This window comes from Prionailurus viverrinus, chromosome A2, assembly GCF_022837055.1.
Source record: "Prionailurus viverrinus isolate Anna chromosome A2, UM_Priviv_1.0, whole genome shotgun sequence".
Classification (NCBI taxonomy): Eukaryota; Metazoa; Chordata; class Mammalia; order Carnivora; family Felidae; genus Prionailurus; species Prionailurus viverrinus.
The window spans coordinates 11,219,366-11,240,724 of NC_062562.1; the positions used below are offsets into that span (position 1 = coordinate 11,219,366).

General features: G+C 50.9%; 2 protein-coding genes across 5 annotated transcripts; both read right to left on the minus strand.

Annotated features, from left to right (window-relative positions):
- Window positions 1-2,344: 2,344 nt before the first annotated feature.
- On the minus strand, window positions 2,345-8,130 carry LOC125160417 (olfactory receptor 10H1-like). 2 transcript variants are annotated; one of them, XM_047849357.1, is made up of 2 exons: window positions 8,036-8,130; window positions 2,345-3,306 (listed from the first exon to the last, which is right to left on the minus strand). In XM_047849357.1, the coding sequence occupies exon 2, from the start codon at window positions 3,302-3,304 to the stop codon at window positions 2,345-2,347; it is 960 nt and encodes a 319-aa protein (XP_047705313.1). In that variant the 5' UTR covers window positions 3,305-3,306; window positions 8,036-8,130. The 2 variants fall into 2 exon arrangements, with proteins under 2 accessions (XP_047705313.1, XP_047705312.1); XM_047849356.1 differs by lacking the exon at window positions 8,036-8,130 and adding an exon at window positions 5,608-5,693.
- A 5,576-nt stretch (window positions 8,131-13,706) lies between these two features.
- On the minus strand, window positions 13,707-21,048 carry LOC125149202 (C-type lectin domain family 4 member G-like). 3 transcript variants are annotated; one of them, XM_047828033.1, is made up of 8 exons: window positions 20,907-21,048; window positions 20,465-20,572; window positions 19,904-19,957; window positions 19,718-19,807; window positions 17,286-17,437; window positions 16,307-16,410; window positions 15,604-15,700; window positions 14,799-14,900 (listed from the first exon to the last, which is right to left on the minus strand). In XM_047828033.1, exons 1-8 carry the CDS (start codon window positions 20,986-20,988, stop codon window positions 14,898-14,900), a joined length of 690 nt encoding a protein of 229 aa, XP_047683989.1. In that variant the 5' UTR covers window positions 20,989-21,048; the 3' UTR covers window positions 14,799-14,897. The 3 variants fall into 3 exon arrangements, with proteins under 3 accessions (XP_047683983.1, XP_047683977.1, XP_047683989.1); XM_047828027.1 differs by lacking the exon at window positions 15,604-15,700 and having other exon boundaries at window positions 13,707-14,900; window positions 16,337-16,410; XM_047828021.1 differs by lacking the exon at window positions 15,604-15,700 and having other exon boundaries at window positions 13,707-14,900.
- Between the last annotated feature and the right edge of the window lie 311 nt (window positions 21,049-21,359).

Consider the following 21,359-nt stretch of genomic DNA (forward strand, 5'->3'; position numbering starts at 1 on the left):
AAAAAAAAAATTAAAAAAATACAAAAGTAATGAATATAGCATAATGCTCAACACATAGTATATATTCATATAGTGATTATTACTAACTGTTACCATTGCTAGACCAGCATCAGTGACAGCAGCCCAAGAGCCAGAAATAATGCTACTGTTTGCTAATTCAATCCCACACATATGCGTGGGGTGACTTCCCTTTCCCCACATCCTTATATAACCACAGGTATGGCGAACTGATGAAAGTTCACAGACATGGTCATTTTCAAGGAGATGAACCCAGCCAAAACTAACATTCACCCCTACTTCACACTATGTTCAAAAATTAACTCCACGTGGACCAAAGACTTAAATGTAAGAACGGAAATTATAATGTTCTTAGAGGACAACATAGCTGTGAATCTCCGTGACCTTGGACTAAGCAGTAGTTTCATAGACATGACACCAAAAGTGTAAGCAACAAAAGAAAACAATGCATAGATTGGATGTCATCAGAATAAAAATCTCCTGTCTTGCAAAGAATACCAACAGGTTCGTGAAAAGACAAGTCAGAATGCGAGACAATATTTGAAACTCACAGATCTGCTAAGGGCCTTGTAACCAGAAACTCTAAACAATTAGCCACAACTTAACAAAGAGACAAACAACCCGATTTTAAAACTGGGTGAAGTATCAAGGGCATTTCTCCAAGAACACATAGAAATGGGCACCAAGCATGTGATGAGATGCACAACGTGATTACTCATTAGGGAAATGAACCTCCCAGAACCACCAAGAGATAAACTTCACAGCACGGAGATAGCTACGATAAACAGGACAGATAATAACCAGTGCTGGCAAAGATGTGGAGACGTTTGAACCCTTCTGCACTGCTGGTGAGGATACAGAATGGTGCAGCCACTTTGGAAAAGAGTCTGGAACATTCTTCATAATTAAACATAGAGGTACCATTGCATCCAGAAAACCCACTCCTTGGTATATACGCAATAGTACGAAACTATATATTCAAGCAAAAACCTTGTACACAAACATTCATAGTGGCAATATTCAAAATAGCAAAAATAGAAACCCTGAGATGCTCACCAAGCGATGAACAGACACATGAAGTCCAGTATGTCCACACAATGGAATAGTGTCTGGCAATAAAGAGGAATGAGGTTCTGGGGCGCCTGGGTGGCTCAGTTGGTTAAGGGTCCGACTTCAGCTCAGGTCATGATCTCCAAGTCCATGACTTCGAGCCCCGCGTTGGGCTCTGTGCTGATGGCTCAGAGCCTGGAGCCTCCTTCACATTCTGTGTCTCCCTCTCTCTCTGCCCCTCCCCCACTCGCCCTCTGTCTTTCTCTCTCTCTCTCTGTCTCTCTATCTTTCTCTGTCAAAAAAATAAATAAATATAAAAAAAAAAGATGGGGCTCCTGGGTGGCTCAGTCAGTAAGCATATGACTTCGGCCCAGGTCACAATCTCATGGTTAGTGAGTTCAAGCCCTGTATGGAGTTCTGTGCTGACAGCTCAGAGCCCAGAGCCTGCTTCAGATTCTGTGTCTCCCTCTCTCTCTGCCCCTCCCCAACTCGTACTCTGTCTGTCTGTCTCTCTCAAAAATAAACATTAAAAATTTTTTTAAAAAAAGGAATGAGGTTCTGATACGTTCTACAACATGGAAGAAACTTGACATTGTGCCAAGTGAAAGAACTCAGTCAAAAACATCCCCTAACATATACTTCCATTTGTAGGAAATGTCCAGAACAGGCAAAGTAGATAAGTGAGTCCCGGGGATGAAAGGTACAACATAGGGAATGTGTCAATGGTGTTGTAACAGCATTGTGTGATGACAGATGTATACAGTTGGCTGAGCATATGTCGTATAATTGAAACCAAGGTAACACTGTGTGGCAACTCTACTGCAATTAAAAATTTTAAAAATACATATTTTTTTGACAAAAAGTGGTTTCCTAGGGCTGGGGGTTAAGGGGGTTGGGGAGGAAATGGGGAGTGACTGAATGGGAATGAGTTTCTCTTTTGGGTGACAAAAAAATGTTTCTAATTGATCGTGGTGAGGATCGCATAACTGTGAATATACTAAAACCAACTGAATCGAGTACTTTAAATAGATGAATTATACGGCACATGGACTATATCTCAGTAATGCTGTTTAATTATAAAATAAAATTAATATCCAAGACACAAACCAAGGGAGGAAGAAGCGGAAAAGTTCACATTTATTAGTACCTGCTATGCCATGGGTGTCATCACACAAATCTATACCATTCTTACTAGGTAGGCATTATTAAGCCCACGGTACAGATGAGGGTATGGTCATCCTTCCCCTTCTTCAAAAACTGCCTCCACACTGGCCACTTAGATGCTGGAGGGATGGAGTTTTCTGAGGAAGGTCTTGGTCATGGCAGTCTTCAGCTCCTTGTTCCTGAGACTGAAGATGATGGGGCTGAGGAAGGGGGTGAGGACCGTGTAGGTGATGCCCATCAGGGTGTCTCTTTCCAGAGACTGGGGACCCTTGGGCTTGAGGTAGATGACAGAGGCAAAGCCATAGTGCACAATGACCACAGTGAGGTGGGACGCACAGGTGGAGAAGGCCTTGTGCCGGCCCTCAGCTGAGGGGATCCTCAAGATGGTGGCCACGATGAAGGCATAGGAGAGGAGGATGAGGAGACAGCAGCCCAGCAGGGCCATGATGCACACCAGCCCCACGCCCTTGGCCACTACTGGTACATCAGTTCCACAGGCCAGCTTCAAGAGAGGGGGCACATGACATAAAAAATGGTGGATCTCATTGGGTCCACAGAAGGTGAGGTGGAAAACGGCCGTGGTCACCACCAGCCCCATGACCGAGCCACCTACCCAGGACCAGGCCACCAGGCAGGCACAGCCGCGGGGGCTCATGAGCACGTTGTAGCGCAGGGGGTGGCAGATGGCCACGTAGCGGTCGTAGCCCATGACGGTGAGCAGGAAGGAGTGGGTGAAGCCGAACGTGAAGGAGAAAAACATCTGGCTGGCACAGGCCGCCCAGGTGATGGTGCGGCGGGTGGAGAGCAGGTCGGCCAGCAGGCGCGGGGTGATGGCCAAGGTGTAGAGGATCTCGGAGGTGGACAGGGCGCACAGGAAGAGGTACATGGGCGTGTGCAGGCTGCGCTCGCTCCAGACTGTGGCCATGATGAGCAGGTTCCCCAGCAGCGTGAACAGGTACATGAGCAGGAACAGCAGGAAGAAGGCAGGCAGGAGATGCCTTGGGAAGGTGGAGAAGCCCACGAGGATGAATTCGGACACGGAGCTGTGGTTTCGGCCCAGCGTGGCGGCCATCCCTGGGTGGGGAGAGAGCGAGGGCAGCCAGGTGGGCGGGAGCTATGGGTGTGTGATGAGCCCAGCCTGGGAGGACTTCCCCGAGGAGGTAGCCCTCACCCCACAGGCCATGGCCGGTCCCTCGGCCACAGGCTGCTCGTGAGGACGGTCAGCGCTCCTCTGAGCTGCATGGGGTTCACGGAAGATCCTGGGCCTCAAGTGCTTAGCGCTGGTCCTGGTGCATGGTAAGAACTCAGTAAAAAATAATACTGACAATTATTATGACTACTGCTATTACCATTATTGACCCCATGCACAACCACCAGGATTTTCTGTCTTTGAACATGCAGGTCACTCCATGTTCTCCTCAACTTGTGACTCCAAATCCTTCCTGATTTTAAAAGCGAGCTACTCCCTAACAGCCAGCTCAGCTGGAAGTCTCGTCTCCTGCGTATCATGGAGAGGACTAGGCTCTGGTTAAATCTCAGCAGAATCCCTTACTAGCTCACCCGGAACATGGAATAATAATGCTTATTCCATACGGCTGCTATGGCACGTAGGTGAAGGGATGCACATTCGGTTCTTAGCTACTGTGGTTGTTGTGCGGCCTGACTTGCACGAGTCCCTCACAAGGACATGGCCTGACTGGCATCACCAGAGTCGCATTCTCTGACCCCTGCTGTATCGCTGATCATTTCACGATGCCATTCTCTGAATACCCGCCCCTCCTTGAGTCCTAGCCACGCCACTACCCCCAACCTCCTGCTTCCTGGAGCAAGCAAGGCTCCCAGCTACAGGTTCTCCCACATCCTTCCCCAAGTGACAACAGACTCACATCTGGCCCAGCTCCCCGTGAAGGTAGCTTTCCTTCCAAACACCTGCTCCATCTGGTGTCCCCTCTCTGTCTCTCTGCTTTCCTTTCTGCCACCAACAGGCTTGATGCAAAAACGCAACATTTTTTTTTTTTTTAATCGCAGGATGGATCAACAGATGAGTGGATAAATGAAAAGTGGCATGCCCATGGAACAGGATACCAAAAGCACAACACGGGGCCCATGCTACGACGCGGTTGAACCTCAAAGACATTATGCTGAGCGAAAGAGGCTAGCCACAAAGACCGCACGTTGTAGGATTTCGTTTATGAGAAATATCCAAAGGAGATAAATGCATCAAGACGGAAAGCAGACCAGTGGTTGCGGGGTGGGGGGGATGGGAGCAGTTTAAGTGGAGGGTGACTGTTAACGGCTTGTAGATCTCCCTCTGTGCCGGTGACATGTATGGAACCAAATAGAGGTGCGCATGTCATGACATTGTGAAAGTTTAAATGGCAAGGATGGAGGCACCTGCGTGGCTCAGTCAGGTGAGCATCAGACTCTAGATTTCGGCTCAGGTGATGGTCTTGCGGTTCGTGAGCTCGAGACCCACACTGGGCTCCACACTGAGGGCACAGAGCCTGCTTGGGATTCTCTCTCTCCCAGCCTCTCTCTCTGCCCCTCCCCCACTTGTGCTGTCTCTGTCTCTCTCAAAATAAATAAATAAACTTAAAAAAAAAAAGCCACCTTTATAATTGCTAACTCGATATTATGTGATTTTTGCCCCATTGTTTTAGAAAGCAAAATGGGACTGGGGTGCCCGGTGGCTCAGCTGGTTGAGCGTCAGACTCCTGATTTTGGCTCAGGTCGTGATCCCAGGGTTGTGGGATGGAGTCCTGGGTCAAGCTCTGCGCTGAGTGTGGAGCCTGCTCGGGACCCTCTCTCTCTCTTTCTGCCCCCCCCCCAAAATAAATAAATAAACACTGAAAAAAAGATTCTCTCTCCCTCTGCCCCTCTCCCCTACTTGTGCATGCACTCTCTCTCTCTAAAATAATAATAATAATAATAATAATAAAAGAAAGCAAAGTGGGCCTTCCTTGGTCCCCTTCTACTTCTGCGCTGTCGCTCCCCTGGTTCACAGCCCAGCCTGTCCCCAGAGAGGGAGAGGGAGGGTCTGAGTGCCCAGGGCCAGTCAGGAGCAGAGGGAGGAAGAACCCACCACCCCCCTTATGCTTTCCTGTTCCTTCTGGCAGGAGACCCTGAGCCTCTGCCCAGGTGTGTGTTAGAGCAGAAGGGGAGGCCCTCAGGGCCGCTCTGCTCAGGGGTGGGTGGGGGGCCTCCCGTTCCTACGGACGGGGACCCCGGTGCCCCCTGTGTCTCACCAACACCTACACGTGGGTGGGTGTGTCCCCCCATCTCCATGAACCTGTACTCCACCTCCCGTCCCCTCCCAACCCGCACAGCTGCTGTGAGCTCTCACACCAGATATGCACACAGGGGGCCCACATGTACCTGCTGCGATCAGACCCGGGCAGTTACACAGATCAGAGACCCCGCCTGGGGAAGGACTCACGCACCCGCGGAGTCGTGGCTATAGGCAAGCCTGCAGGCACACACAAACAGACGCTCTCACAGTAGAAGCCGGAAGACGGTGACTGACGCCCGTGTCCCTGACAACCTTCACCCTAAGATCTACCACCACAGCCAGGATACGCATCGGATGTGCGTGCTCTGTGTGTACGTGGCCAGCCTGGGTCAACAATTCGGGAATCAGAGGCCTCCGCTCAGATCCTTTTGCCTCGGACTTCGTTCGGCTGGGCTCTGGGTCCCAAGATCCACCCCAACACTCTGATTACCCACAGTCCTTCCCCACAACCCGGGCTTGCATCACCTCCTCCGGGGAGACACACAGGGGCACACCCTCCGTTGGCGGCTGCGGGAGCGCTCTGAGGGGGTAGCAGAGGGAGCCCTGGGTCTCCCCACTGATGCTCAACACCAGGAGCCCCAAAGTGGGGTAGGCAGGGCGAGAGGCTGCTCCTGCAATTTTTAAGCTCTTCTCCAAAGGCATCCCAGAGGAGACCTGTGCTGGGGGTGGCGGGGGGGGGGGGTCAGGGCCCCAGAGTCAGGAGGGGGCCTCAGGGAGACAGCCAGAGGCTTCCCTGAGATTAGCCCACAGGGGTACATGTGGCCTCCAAACCTTCCCTGAGGCCCTCTGTGCCCAGTTGGGAGCTGGGCTGTTCTGAAACCTTACAGAGGAGGGTTAGGTGGGGACAAGGAGGTACGAAGCTGACCTCTAAGGGGACAGGGCAGAGAACACAAAAGGAGGTGATGCCCCTCCCCTTCCCTCTCAGGGAGTGTGGAGTGTGGACACTCCATTCCCAGTGCCCGAGCTCCATCCACACTCCACCAACAGGCACCCTGGGGCCTCCCAGAGAGGATGCCTCCCAGAGCAGGCTGGTGCCCACTTTGGTGAGGAAGCCCCGCGTCCCAGACGCTGGCAGTGGTCCAGAGGAGGGGCTGACGTCCGGCCTCTGCAGAGGCAGAGGCACTGGGCCAGAGATGGGCTCTCCACAGCATGGCCTTGTTCTGGGCCTAGGCTGCCCCAGGCTGAAGGACTGAGGAGGGAGGAGACGGTGCCAGGCCACCCCAGTCACCCGCAGCCGGGCTGGCCTCGCTCTCGGGCCGCAACGCAGCTCAACCTCCACTCTCCTCCTGGATCCGTGTTGTCACTTCCGACACGCCCACCTGGGGCAGGCACGTGTAACCTGGAACACGGCACCAGCCCGTGTATTCGTTTCCTGGGGCCGAGGAGACAAATGGCCACAAACTGGGTGGCTCAAAACAACAGCGGTGTGCTGCCTCACAGTTCTGAGGCCAGGCTTGGGCAGGGGGACCCCCTTCTGGAGGCTCTGAGGGAGGGTCAGGCCTACGCCTCTCTCCTGGCTTCTGGTGGTCACCAGCACCTTGACTGTGTCACTCTGATCTCTGCCTGTGTCTTCCCATGAACTTCTCACGTCTGTATATCTTCTCCTCTCCTTGTAAGGACACCAGTCATTAGACACCAGCCATTTTGGGGACCACCACCCAGGATTTCATCTCGAGATCGTTATCTATTTACGTCTGTAAAGACCCTATTTCCAAACAAAGTCACAATTCTGAGGTTCCAAGCAGACATGCATTTCTTCTTCTTTTTTTTCAATACTGTAGTTGGGTTTTTCCTGTTTTATTAAAAAAGTTTATTTCTTTATTTTGAGACAGAGAGAGAGAGAGAGTGTGCATGTAAACAGGGGAGGGGCAGGGAGAGAGGGAGAAATAGAGAGCCCCAAGCAGGCCCCATGCTGTCAGCGCAGAACCCGACTTTATCTCATGACCGGGAGACATGACCTCAGTGGAAATCAAGACTCAGACGCTTAACCGACTGAGCCACCCAGGTGCCAAGAACACACATTTCTGAGTGACACTATTTAAACCCACTACAGCATCCCCCCTGCTTCTGTTCTCTGCTTTGGCTCTGACCTCTGCACCTGCTTCCCACACAACACCAGAGGGATCCTGCTAAACAAACCAGATTCCATCCTTCCCCTTGCTTAGAACCATCCATGGCTCCCTAGTCCCAGATGCCTCCCTGCAGCCAAAAGTCTGCTCCTTGTTAGTCCCTCCAGTTTCCTATCAGCCCCCTCTCTCTCTTCCAACACCCACTTTGCATCTCTAAGCTAAAATGAGATGGGAGCATTTTCAATTTCTTGAATGTACCAGACTCTCACCCCAGGTCCCACCACATCCCTCATGCCTCCCTCCCATCTGCCTCACTAACTGGTCTCAGATCACCTGCCACCTCCTCCAGGAAGCCTTTCGTGATTACCCCATCCCTGGCTGGGTCTGGTGCCTCTCTGACTCCTCGCTTCCCCAGAGATCCCCTATCATACAGTGTTGTCCTTACCTGGTTATGGGTCGCCGTCTCCCATGACACTGAGGGCAGGGACAGTGACATCATGAGGGCAGGGACAGTGCCTCACTGGTTCCATGTTGTGTTCCCAACATCAAAAATGATTCCTGCACATAGTAAATGTTCAATAAAAATGCATTGAAGAAAACAGTGAAGGAAGGCATGCAGTGAGTGCTGTGAGACCCCACAGTGCAGGCGGCAAAGGAGGGACGTGCCATCTGAGCTGAACTCTGAAGGATGAAAAGTCTCCCGCACACGGTGCCAGGGACGGAACGGCAGGCAGAGGAACCAGCAGAGCCAAGGCGTGGAGAAGTGTCCAGAATGGGCTCAGAGGAGGCTGGGGAGTCAGACTGGAGCCAAAATGTGAAGGGACTTGGAGGCACCGCAGGACCACCCCTCTAGGGCCCAGGAGGAGAGAGTGGGCTGGAAGGAGGTGCCAGCCTGGACTGAGGTCCAGCCAACACTCTCCTCTAAGCTCTATCCCACTGGGACAGCAGAAGAGCCAGAATGTGGGGGGAATCTGGGGGATTTTCTGGCACAACTCAAATCGGGAAAGGCATCAGAGAAACACACGGTCAACCAAGAAATGAGCTCAGGACGGAGAAATCTCTTTTATTGCTGCTTCTGGATGCCCAGAGAGGTCAGGACACCAGGCTAACATCGCACACGGGAGTCAATACCAAGCCCCAGGAGGAGTGGAGACCAAGGTCTCAGTTCAGCTGCAGCTTGCAGCCCTGCCTGGAGAGGGCGCTGTGGCCCCGGACAAGTGGTTTGGCCTCTCTGGGACTCACCTGCTCTTCTGTGAAATGGGGCTGAATGAGGATAACAGACACCATGTGTGCAGAGCTTGGCACCCAGTAGGTGCTTGGTCGACACGAGCTCCTCTCCCCGCTCAGCGCCCATTTCAAATGTTTTCTTGAACGATGGGCACCCTGCTTTCGTTTGTCTCACAGGTATTTCCTGCGCACCTGCTGTGTGCCCGGCAGTGAGTGTGTGGCCACCGGAGATAAACGGCCAATAACCAAAGTCGCTTTGAGCCACAGCCTTGCAGCTCTGCTCAGCTGTTCTCCCAGACAGGCCCGTGCATTTCTGGGTCTCGCCACCGGGTCTGAGCGGGGGTGACCGAGGAGCATTGTTCAAGTGGCTCTGTCCCCCAGACGACCATCAGCCCTTGCTGGTGCCAGAGCCTTTGCTCACAGCTGCAGACGGAGAGGTGGCTCAGACCCAGCCTGTCCCCAAGCGTAGCGCCCTGCACCTGCTTCCCTCCACCGCACCGCGCCCCTGTGCCTTCCACCTGAGCCCAGACACAAGTACAGGACGGCGCCCTCTAGTGTTGGTGGTGAGTTCACTGTCAGTGGCTTTCCTTCTTGGCTCTTTGTACCTCGATGGCTCTCAGGGAGGTGGGGGGGGGCTGTGGCGTCCTGGGAGTCGGTTGTATCTTCACGGCATTTATCTCCCAGATTTGAATGACCTCAGCGCTCGCTTGTCTCCCCCTCCTGTCCAGTTGCTCTTAGAGGTGGAGCTCGGGTCCAGTCACTTTCCATCTGTAGCACAAACCAGGGACACCGTGAGTGTTTATAGGACAAAACTCCCACTGCGGATTGCCCAGTTAAGTCAAGCTGAAGAAGTCTTCAAATCCTTGGTCATCGCCTTGCTTAAGAAGTACCCCCTCATCCCCTCACGGTGCATGGGGGGAGGAAGCCTCATGCTTGATCTGCTCTTTGATAACTGGGTAAAGTCGGAACGCCCGCACACCAGCTGCTTAGTTTGATAAGCATGTCCGGCCTCGGTACCCAAAGACTGTGCACGAGGTAACTCTTATCTCCAGCCCAGAGGAAGTCCAGCCCCAGCCAGCATGTGTCCAACAGCTGTGTGTGCAATGCCTGAGCCCTTCGCCAGGGAGCCCCCCGTGACTGCCATACCTGCTCCTGTGAACATTACAGTAGAAGGGCGAGGGTGGATGAGGGATAACTGAATGTAGACGAGAGGGTGAGGAGTTTGAGGGAAGGAAGGCGGTTGGCTGTAGGAGCCCAAAAACCAACCCACAGAGAGTAGGGAGGGTACAGGTGGGCATAGGGGGGCGGGTTCATGGAAAAGGTGACATTTCAGCTGCAACATTTGCTCCAGGGGCAGAGTGAGAGGAAAGGGTACACCAGGCCGAAGGAGCAGCATGTCCAAAGGACCTGAGGCAAAAAGATGATTGTCCATCCAAGGAACAGAGTAAGGCCGACATGACAGAGTCTTGGGCAGCAAGAGGGGTGAGTGGCTCAAAATGGCCTAAAATAGCAGGTGGGGATCAGATTACAGAGTGCGTTACCCCATAACCCCAACAGGCGTTAGACGACACACAGTTTACAAGAGGGAGACTGGCTGTGATGTCAGTGAATTTCAGATAAATTGGGGAATAGCCATTCACACCTCAGGGGGACCTTGCAGCACACGGACTTCCCATAGGGTTGTAGTGAGAATCTAGTTTGTTCCCTCAGCCAGTTTTATTGAACACCTATTAGGTGCCCAGCTGGGGGGACACAATGCTAAGCAGGTTCAGATTGGTCCTGCCCTCTCAGGGCTGCCAGTGTAGTGGGGAAGGAGGGGCGGTGTTGGCCAGGTAATACCCATAACTGCAGTGAGCCTGCTGCAGAAGTAGAATTGTCAGCTGCCCTCGGAGCTCTGGACACCCCCACCCGCATAGTCAGCAGCGCGGAGCAATCACGGCAGCCACGCTCAGCAGCAGGTGCTTTGCACGCTTGGGTTCTGCTGCCCGGAGCCCCAGTGTGCATGTTGTAGCATTCGGCTGTTTGCAGCTCTGGGAATCCTGTGGCTTGGGGGAAGAGAATGTCACCTCAGTTGCCACTTCTGTCTCTTGATGTTAATCAAATGGCCAGGTTTGGGCTTGAGTCTAAGTCGGAAAACTCTCTGGGGACCAGTTCTCCAGAGGGGGGTGAATCCCTGGCCCTGTCTCCACCTTGGCCCTGGGCTGTGCATCAGATCTCATCTGCCTGCAGGTCTGTGGCTGCTCCACAGGGACTCTTTAATTTCCACAAATGAAGTGGAGGGTGGGGAATTGTGAGCCAACTTTTAATGAGTCCCCAGCTGTCACTTGAAGTCCTGTGACTCTTTCAGTAATGAGCCCCATCTTGGCTTCCAGGGATTGGTATGCCAGGGGGGTTGGCAGGCTGTGCAGGGGAGGGGTCCCAGCTTGTTCTTTAATGCCATCGACCGACTCCTGATGAGCCTAACTCTGTTCACCTCTCTGCGTCCTCCAGGAAGTGTGCCCAGGGGCCTTGGCTGATGAGCTCTAAACGCATGGGATGAGGCTGGGGGTGGTGGGTTGAGACAATGCTTCTAATCGCCTGCTACCCCAAAACATGGCTTCCAGCGAATTCCTGGGGCTTGTCGTTTACTTCTTTCAACAAAGACTAGCTGGCCACTAGTGCGAACTGTTCAGTTCTCTTCAGGTTCTTAAACACAGATTAATAGGCAAGGACAGATCTTGTGTGTGGTAACTTTGGTAGCCCTTGTGCCTCAGGGCACTGACTCACATCAGACAGACTCAGGTGGAAATCCTGGGAATGACCTCACCTCTCCGATTCTCTGTCTGAAGACGGGGAAGCTAATAGTAATAGCATCTGCCTAATGTATAAACTGTCTGGCACTTAGCACATGTTATTATTTTGTCACTCAGGGGAGCCCTGTAGGACTGTGGCCAGAAGGAACGGAGCCAGCTCACTGTTTGCCTACCTTACCCCATGCCTTTGGAACTTATCCATCCATTCATTCACCAAACGTCATTGAGAGATTTCTGTGTTCCAGGCTCTAGAAATTCAAACACAGAGCAAGCAAGATGCGGTTCCTTCTGGTGTTTACCTTCTCAGGGGGAGAAACTAGTTTATGCAAATATGAGTTAAAGAGTCCACACGAGCAAAATGCTACTTTCTTGGGCTGGCTGTAGCATCGGAGTCAACAAATAAACGGATGTTCTCTCAGAGTCAGGGTGGGCTGCGATGAAATTATTTTCCTGGATTTGGATCCTTCCCCAGTGAGGATCAGGTCCCACTGTTGCTTGTTCAGACCCCCCGTCGCGAGCACTCTATGGAGGCACATACACATGTTGTGTGTGTCCCCACAGGGTCCGCTTTGTTCAGCCATACGGCAAGGTTAATGTAATTGTAAAGCAGGCTCAGGATTCCAAACTCAGTGACATTTTACTACGTGTTTAACTTGGCTTCACTCACGTCACACAAAGCAAAGTGCAAGACAAAGTCACACAACTAACAAGGCACCGCAAGGGGTAAGAAGTTAACAAAGCAAATGCGAGGTCAGTCCGTGAGCGCACAGCTGGGATGAGGCTTCAGTCTGGTCTGGGTCAGCTCCCCGCACATGTTATGTTATTATGTTCAAGTGCTGGAGGATGATCTCTGAACGTCGGGCAGACCTTTTGTGGGCAGTCGCCTTTTCAGTGCGTTTGGATGTGAAAGGGGCAGTGTCTGGAGAGTCTGACAGTTTGCTGCAAAGATACTCCCCCCCCTTTTTTTTAAGAAATACCTAGAGTATTTCTTTTTTTTTGTATGTTTATTTGTTTCTGAGACAGAGAGAGACAGAGCATGAGCAGGGAAGGGGCAGAGAGAGAGAGGGAAACACAGAATCCAAAGCAAGCTCCAGGCTCTGAGCTGTCAGCACAGAGCCCGACGCGGGGCCCGAACTCACGGACTGCGAGATCATGACCTGAGCGGAAGTCGGTCTGAGCCACCCAGGCGCCCCGACTGAGCCACCCAGGCGCCCCGGATACTCCCTTTTGAAAAAGAGCTGAATCAGTCTTGGGCCTCAGCAGATCTCTTTTGGCTCTGCAGGTTACCAGTTCTGGATGCCATCAGCTTGTGCTGGTTTCGGTGTATGTCTTTGGCTGTGTGTGTCGCTGCTTGACATAAGTTACTGCTTGACATGAGTGACTCCGTCTTGCTCTCTACCCCTGTTCTATCAGCTCCCCCTCTGCCATAAACTACAAAGCCCCATCAAGGCAATCTGGTGACAGGTGTGTCCACCCTGGTTCTTAATCACTGTCTCTGTCATATTATAGGTACTTGTGAGTTTTTACTGAATGAATCAGTTGCAAAATGCATCCAGAGAGAGCACATGATTTGGTCCCCTTCGCCAAATCATTGTGAGACATCTGGTCAACCTGATGACTGCATTTTTCTAACAGCTGAACTTCAGCTACACTTTCTGAAGAACAAGAGGCCACTCCTAGTTTCTGACTACTCATCTCCATGGTCCTGGAAGAGAATCACATTTTATTTTTCTCTTCTTTGCAGCAGGGATACAGGCATGTATCTCATCCCCATACAGTTTCAGATTCTGATGAGAGAGATGGCAGGGACCAGACCAAATTGCTATTTTGGCCAATTCAAAATGAAACTTGTTGGAGAACAATTATTCTGACAGATCTTAACTTTCTTGTGCCATGACTATCTAGCCATGAGTGACACACGTATAAGGAAGAGAGCCTGGGCCAGGTGCAGGGAATGGCCATGCCTAATCCTAATGCCTGATGCCTGCACTTTCTTACAGATCTTGGTCTCAAGAATCCAGGCTTACAAATGTGGAGGAAACTGACCTAGGTTTTGGAATTAACAGAAATGGCAAGACACAGTTAAGGGATTGAAGGATTTTTTTTTTTAATGGGTTAAGAATCCACTGCATTGTACAACGTAAATCATAATCACAAAGTTAATAAAGGTCTCTGATAGGAAAGCAAGAGTCAGACTCTTGAGTAGCCCATGCAGATGGTACCAGTTGATTTGGGCCCAGTGAAGGATGAGGAAATGTCCCACAGGAAGCCAGGGGCAGGGAGCATTCCAGGCAAAGAAAACTACAAGAGCAAACACATGGAGGTGTGAGGGGCGTGAAGAAAGGGAAGTGGCCAGATGGTGAAGAGGCTTTGGAGATGTCTTAGAACAATCTCACTGGGAACCAGAGAGGAGACTGGCCTGGAGGGAGATGCTGAAGAGGAAGATGGAGAGGCTGGCTGAGGTAATGTAATGTTGAATGAATGTGAGGGACCCAATCACCCCGTATCCACAAGCTTTAGGCTTTTTGTGTTAGAAGAAAGCCCTAGATCTTGGGGTTTTATGAAATGGAACTTTGTCCCCTGTATCAGTCAGCATAAGTTCAGTATGCTGCGGTAACAACTGGTGACCTCAAAATCTTAGTGGCCAATAACCACAAAAAAATTCACTTCTTGGTCATGTTTATGGGTCAGCAGAAGCTCTGCCTGAAGGGGGTCTTCTTCACTGCAGGACCATATTTGAAGGAGCCGTCCTTTCTAGGAAGAGGTGGTCTTCTGACAAGGGCAAAATGAAGATGGAAGAACCACACAAGGCTCTTAAGATTCCTGCTTAACGTGGCACATGTCAATTCGCATCACATTTCATTGGCTCAAGCAAGATCGTGGCCAAGCCTGGATTTAACGGAAGTTAAGAATTATCATTCTCCTGCAGGGATGGACCCAGGACTGCTTCTGGAACATTCCACTCAGCAGAAATCAGGAAAGGAAATAAAGGGTGAGCAAGCCCAATGCCAAGAAAAGGACACTAGGCTTTGGAGAAATGTCCTCTATTGTTGCCTCTGTGAACTCAGAACCCAGAGAAGGCAGGGATAGGGCTTGAGGCTGTATATCAAGCGTTCTGCATCAGTCCCAGGAAGTGCAGTATAAGGGCTTGGTTAGCAGTTCTGTCGCCTCTCACAAATGAAAGCAAATCTCCCTGATTCACAAGAGAAGTTGCTCCAGTATCCATGGTTGTGTATCATCATGCAGGAGGGGGCAGTTCCATTATCATGTAGCTTCTTGGACTCCCAGTTACTGTCAAGAGATGCCCACAAATTCCTGAGTAGATGGGCCAGTGCCTGAGCCCCTTACCTTGCTCTCTATGAGTGAGGGTCTGGCCCTAAGGTTCTTGAGGCCCCGAGTGGGAATCACTTATTGAGCCCATCTTACAGTAGTCATCTGGTCAACCCCTTCCCATTTTTTTTTTTCCAAGTGGAGAGACTGAGCTCAAATGGGAGTAGCAACAGGAAACCGTCTTCAGGGGAGCTGGGAGTCTCCGAGTTCTGGGGCCACTTTCTCTGACTCCCTCATCCCGCTGACCCTCTCCCCTTCTCTGAGGTCCATTCACCTTGAAGCCAGATTCACCCTGTCCAACGTCTAGCTCTGCCACCTGTCATCTATGTGACCAGGGCAACAGTCTTAATATCCGAGCCTCTGTTTTCCTCTTTTGCAAAATGGGAGCACATTCTGAGGATGTGATGACCAGTGCATGTAAGGTATATGGTAGGTGCTCAGGTGGCAGATGAGTTTGCCAAGGTGATTAATTATGCCCTGGGCCTGGACCCATCCAGAGCAGTTTGCCAGACAGGGAAGGGTGATGCTGGCAGATGGAAATGTCCAAAAGCAAAGAGTGTGAGAAAGCAGGTAACTTCCAGGAAGGTATAGTGGGTTCAGTGTTGTCCCCATTGAAAAGATATGCCCACATCCTAACCCCAGATATCTGTGAGTGCGACCTTACTTGGGAAAGGAGTCTTTGCAGATTAGCTTCAGTGAAGGATGCTGAGAGGGGATCATCCTGGATTGACTGAGTGAGCCTCAATCCAACTATAAGTGTCCTTATAAGGGACAGAAGAGAGAAGACACAGGGGAGAGGAGAAGGGTATGTGACCACAGAGGCAGAGATTGAGTGACGGGCCCATGAGCCAAGGAACAACTGGAGCCACCAGACGCTGGAAGAGGCAGGAAAAGATCCTCCCCTACAGGCATTGGAGGGAGTGTAGTCCTGCTGCCATATTGGTTTGGGACTCTGGCCTCCATAACTGTGAGAGAATGAGTTTCTGTTGTTTTCACCTCCCAGTTTGTGGCTCTTTGCTACAGCGACTACAGGAAACTCATACAGCTGGCAAAGGCTACATTATTATACTCCTGAATAGGCACATCCAAGGCTCTGAGAAGTCCTGCAACACGGGACCAGTTTGGCATTGCATCTGCTGTTTCTCAAGCATTTAAATGGGAACACCATTCCCAAGTAATAAACCAACAATAGCTGCTATGATAGAAAGGGCTTGTGTTTGGGGAGTTGCTTCAGGAAAATAGTGAATGAATGACAGGGGAACATCCGGAGTGGTCATAAAATCGCTCTTTAAAAGCCCTGCCAGTCTCTTAGGGGAAGACTGTCTTGGGTGGTTAGGGACATCTGCATCACAGACAGGGAGACTCACGTGTAGGTGGGGGTTGAGCCATCCATCCACCTGTGGTTTCCTTTCTGGCCCTCTTTGAAGAGGCCTATCCAGAATGTCACCTGCTCAGTTGATGTCAGGAAGTCCTAGATGGGAGAAGGCACAGTGCGAGGTAAAATTCCATCAGAGCTGAAAGGACAGAGGTTGGATGTCCGGGGACCGGAGGAGGGCTAAGATGTAGAGGGGATTTGGGGTGGGCAAGCAGACAGAGGCAGCAACGCACAGCACTTTCTATCCTGATGTGAACTCCAGACCTACTATGTGCATATCGTATGGCCTCATTTAATCCACCCCTTGGTTTCTTCATCTGTATAATGGAAAGAACAGAATCTCCACTTCATAGCATATTCTCAAGATCAAAAGAATAGACTGTGTGAGGTATGTGCACCTAGAAAGAAGCAGTGGACAAATATTGGTTGTGACTGTTTTTTAAGGTCAATGCATATCAGAGCAAGGTTTGATCTTAGGCTGGAGGAATATCTCTGGCTGGAAACCCAGCTCAAAAGACACTCTTGATGCGTTTCTTCGGGCCAAGCCTTGTTTCTGGACCAGGAGAGCCAGATATTATTTAGATCCAGCCCCACACTTACAACCCTGATGCAGTGTGAAGTTCTGTGGTGAAGGCCTCTGATGATGTCATGAGAGAATATGGAGAAGGGATGTTTGTATTGGGGTTTTGACAGGTGAGCAGGAATCCTCCACACAGATAGCAAGAGTAAGGGCACTGCAAACCAAGGGACCTACATGAATCAGAGCTTGGAGGCAGGACCTCAGTGCACGGGGTCCATTCCCCACATGTCACAGCAGTGAGCTTGGGCTGAAGCAAGATGAAGCAGGTCTTGAAGACCACACTAGGAGTGTTGTGCTAGACCCCAAAGGGGACAGAAATATGAACCCCCAACCCCAAATTCTTTTATAATCCCTCTCCCAACCTGCTAAGATTCTACCTTCCGTTTCCCACCTGTTCTGCTCGGCTGTTGATGATAACCAGGTGAGCTTGCTTCTGGGCACAAGAATCATTAGCCTGGGTCCAGGTGAGGTTGTCCAGGGAGAAAAAGTAGCAGGAGCCCTGAAAGACCTTCCAGTCCAGGGGGCAAGGCTCACATGAGGATTCTGTGAGAATGGAGCCATTAGCCAAACTGGCATATCCAGTTTCCCATCCGGTGAAGGGGTGTGTCCCCCATCACCTCCTGGTCACATTCCCAATGGTCTCCACTTGAACACACCCAACAGTTGGAAGCTCACTACCTGGTAAGATGGCACCCCCCCCCATTATTGAACCTCATCAGATGGAAATAGGAAAATGCTGTAGATAGCCTATGAGATGGGGAAAAGGGACTCAAGGAACAGTGTGAATAATATCCTACTTTAGTGTAAAATAGAAGGACACAGGTTTTGACATTCCTCATTTGCTTAAAGAAACTCTAGAGCAGTGGTCTTCAGCCAGAAGTGATTCTTTCCCCAGGGGACAATGGCCAACACCTGGAGACCTTTTTTGGTTGTCATAACTGACAGAAGGTTATCCCATCAGGTGGGTCAAGGCCAGGGATGCTACATTACACAGGACAGTTTCCCCACACTGGAAGAATGATTCAGCCCCAAACATCAATGGTGCACAGTTGAAGAAACTGTGCTCTAAAGAAAAACATATATAACTATACAATATAATTATAGTGGTTCCTGGGGGTTAGGTGGGAACTTGGCAGTGAGGGCTCAGGAGTGATACAGAGAATTCTCACTGCATCCATCTATATCCAGTTAGTGAATGCACACACACACACACACACACACACACACAGTGGATCTTTGTTATTTGCAGACTCCATATTTGCAAATTCACCTACTTGTTAACATTGATTCGTAAACCCCAAATCAATACTTGTGAGGTTTTCCTTGTCACTCACAGACCTGCACAGAGTGGCAAAAAGCTGGAGTCAGACAGAATAAGGCAAGTTCTGCCTTGCTGTTTCTTTTCTCATACCATAAGCAAGTGCGCCTTTGGTGGGCCATTTCGTGTCACACGCTTCATGTTTTTATGCCTTCTGTGGGCGATCTTGCTGTTTACAAAGGCCCTCAAGAGTCGTGCTAAAGCACTGTCAGTGTTCCTACATGCTCAAGAAGGCTGCAACGTGCCTTACAGAGAAAATGTGTGCGCGTTAGGTAAGCTTCCTTCAGGCATGAGTTATAGTGCTGTTGGCCATGAGTTCAATGTTAATGAAACAATATCTATTAAATATATTTAAACAGGTGAGCCTGGTGGCTCGGTCGGTTAAGCATCCGTCTCTTGATTTTGACTCAGGCCATGTTCTCATAGTTCTTGGGATCGAGCCACAGGTCAGACTCAGTGTTAAAAGCACAGAGCCTGCTTGGGATTCTCTCTCTTCCTCTCTCTCTTTCTCAAAATAAATAAACTTTAGGGGGGCCTGGGTGGCTCAGTCGGTTAAGTGTCTGACTTCGACTCAGGTCATGATCTCATAGTTGGAGCCCCCTGTCAGGCTCTGTGCTGGCAGCTCGGAGCCTGGAGCCTGCTTCAGATTCTGTGTCTCCTTCTCTTTCTTTCTCTCTCTCTCTCTCTCTCTCTGCCCCTCCCCCACTCGCTCTGTCTCTCTGTCTCTCTCAAAAATAAATAAACATTAAAAAATATTTTAATAAAAAAATAAAAACAAACTCTACATTTATACAGAAACACACAAAAACAAGGTTATGTATTGACCAGTTGACAAAATGTTATGACCAGGGGGTCAAGTAAAACTAATGCTGTTATTTCTGCAATGATTCAGTATTCGCCAATCCATCATTTGCAGGAACCACATAAAACATAGCTACATGAATAATAAGAACTAAATGTAGGTATACCGCATCTCATCCACTCACGCAAAAGTTATATAAAAAGTATGTAGCACCAAGAACACTCCCTCCAGCAGCATTCGATCCAGTAGTGTTTGCTTGGGGCCCAGAAATCTACACTGTGGCAAGTTCTCCAGGTACTTCTAACGTGTTGCTAAGGACTGACCACATTTTGTAACACACTAGTGTGGTTTTTGAGAGTGGAGGCTCCGGATCCTGACAGTCTGTCTTAAAGAAGATAGTGTTAATTTCCCCCCACTTTACAGCTGAGGAAACTGAAGCTCAGAGTGGTGCAAATGGGCTGCCCAAGTTCACGCACAACCACAAGCCTAGACCAGATCTGGCTGTCTCAAAAGTCTTGTTTTCCTGGGAGCCCTACACTCTAAGTATGATCTGATCATGTCACTTGAACTTTCTGAAAAGATCTGAGGAGCCATTGGCATCGGGGTGCCCCTCTGCGAGCCACTTGCCAGAAGCCCCACCACTGTTACAGGTGCTGCGTCGGGGGCACCCCTCCCTCTTCACCTCCCCTCCCCCACTCCTTACCATTGCCTGCCAGTACAGCCTTCATTTGCCGGAACATTTCACCCCGAATGAAGTCCAGGTCGTGCCTAGCATGCCCCAGGCCCTGCATCACTGGGAGACCCAATAAGAAAGGGCTGGTCAAGGTCTTGGCAGAGAGAGGAGATGTGGTGGAGAGGCAGGAGGCCGACCATGTTGAACCCCACTCACCTTTTTCATTCAGTTGAATGACTTCCTTCTGCACCTGCTGTGTCCTCTTCAAGACTGGGGAGAGGCGCAAGTAGGTGTTCTGGACCCCAGAACCTTCCTGGGGTCTCTCCCTGTTCCCCAAACCCCAAGGGGCCAAGACTTTCTCCCGTTCCCAGAGCAAGGCATTCTGGGGCTCTGAAATGCCCCACCCATTTTTCAGATGAGGAAACTGAGGCCCAGAGAGGTAAAGGTCCTTGTCTAAAGCATCCAGCTAGTAAGCGGCAAGACAGGACCTTTGTTTAGGTGTATACTTTTTAGCAGGGAGGCTGGAGTTCGAGTCCAGTTGGGGGATGAGCTTTGGGAAGACACTCACCAACAACTCAGACTGACTTGGGCCCATGCAGGCCCCCCAGCCTGTTAGACTGGTGGGGGAGTGAGCTCCATTCTGTTGCCATTATGATCCCACTAGGGACACAGACCGGCCACCCCTGCACCAGCCCTGCAGACCTGCCTTTGCAGGTTAGGAGCCAAGGTGCTTGCTTCCCTGTGGTCACCCTGTCCCCATTGGCCCAGATGCCTTACCTTTGGGCAGAACCACACAGAGGATAATGAGCATGAGAAGCAGGATCAGGGACACGGCCAGGCAGAGATATCTCCAGGTCTTATCCTTGGACGTCTGTCCCCATCGACCTGGGGGAAACCAGGTAAGCCTCCCTCTCCCCAAGGATATACACTCTCTCACCCCCTGACATGCCTCAAACAGTCTGCAGGAAACTGCCGTATCCCTCGGGGTATTCTGGGTTCACTACCTAACAGACGGGGAGGACTTAGAAAGGGCTGGAAAAAGAAGGCCATCTCTCTAGTATAAGAAGTCACGGCGGTGACGGCAGATGGGCTGAAAAGGGCCTCAGAAAGACTCAAAACTGATATTCCCTTCCTCCAACCTGTGAGGGAATCGGGGCAACCCAGCACCCAGCTCTTCCTGACATGGAAAAGGGCCCCTGGTCCCAGCTCCCTGACTCACCAGTGTTCCCCGGCTGCGGGGGGAGTTTGGCTCTCAATGCGGTAATCTCATTGGGGTTTGGGAAGTTCCTGGCTTCAGCCATGGCTACAATTCACTCAGCTCTGAGATGCCCCTGCCCTGTAGGCTGTCGGGTGACTCTACCCAGCCCTTAGAAGGAAACCCCCTCGTCCCCAACCCTCCCACATTTGTCTTCCTTCCTGGCTCGGTGTGGGGCCCCAAGATCTCTAGATGGCCTGTGATCAAGTAATCTGATGGGGGAAGGGACCCGGGCGCCTGGGGCAGAGGCAGCGGGCACCGAGCTTCCCCTGCAAACTTGATCTCCGCCCAAGGTGGTTAAGACACAAAACAACCCAGAACTGGATCCAAATCCCTATACTCATACCGTCACCCCTCTCTGCTTCTAACAGCTTCGTGTAAACAGTCATCCTAGGTTTGCACAGTAAGTGGTGGACA

What these genes read in the sequence shown, in the direction of transcription:
- LOC125149202 (XM_047828021.1), bottom strand. Translation starts at nt 20,988, where the DNA reads ATGGCTGAAGCCAGGAACTTCCCAAACCCCAATGAGATTACCGCATTG. An exon ending in CTGTGTGGTTCTGCCCAAAG is followed by an intron (nt 19,958 to 20,464) that starts GTAAGGCATCTG and finishes GCCTCTCCCCAG; the next exon opens with TCTTGAAGAGGACACAGCAG. An exon ending in GGCTGTACTGGCAGGCAATG is followed by an intron (nt 17,438 to 19,717) that starts GTAAGGAGTGGG and finishes CCATTCTCACAG; the next exon opens with AATCCTCATGTGAGCCTTGC.
- LOC125160417 (XM_047849357.1), bottom strand. Translation starts at nt 3,304, where the DNA reads ATGGCCGCCACGCTGGGCCGAAACCACAGCTCCGTGTCCGAATTCATC.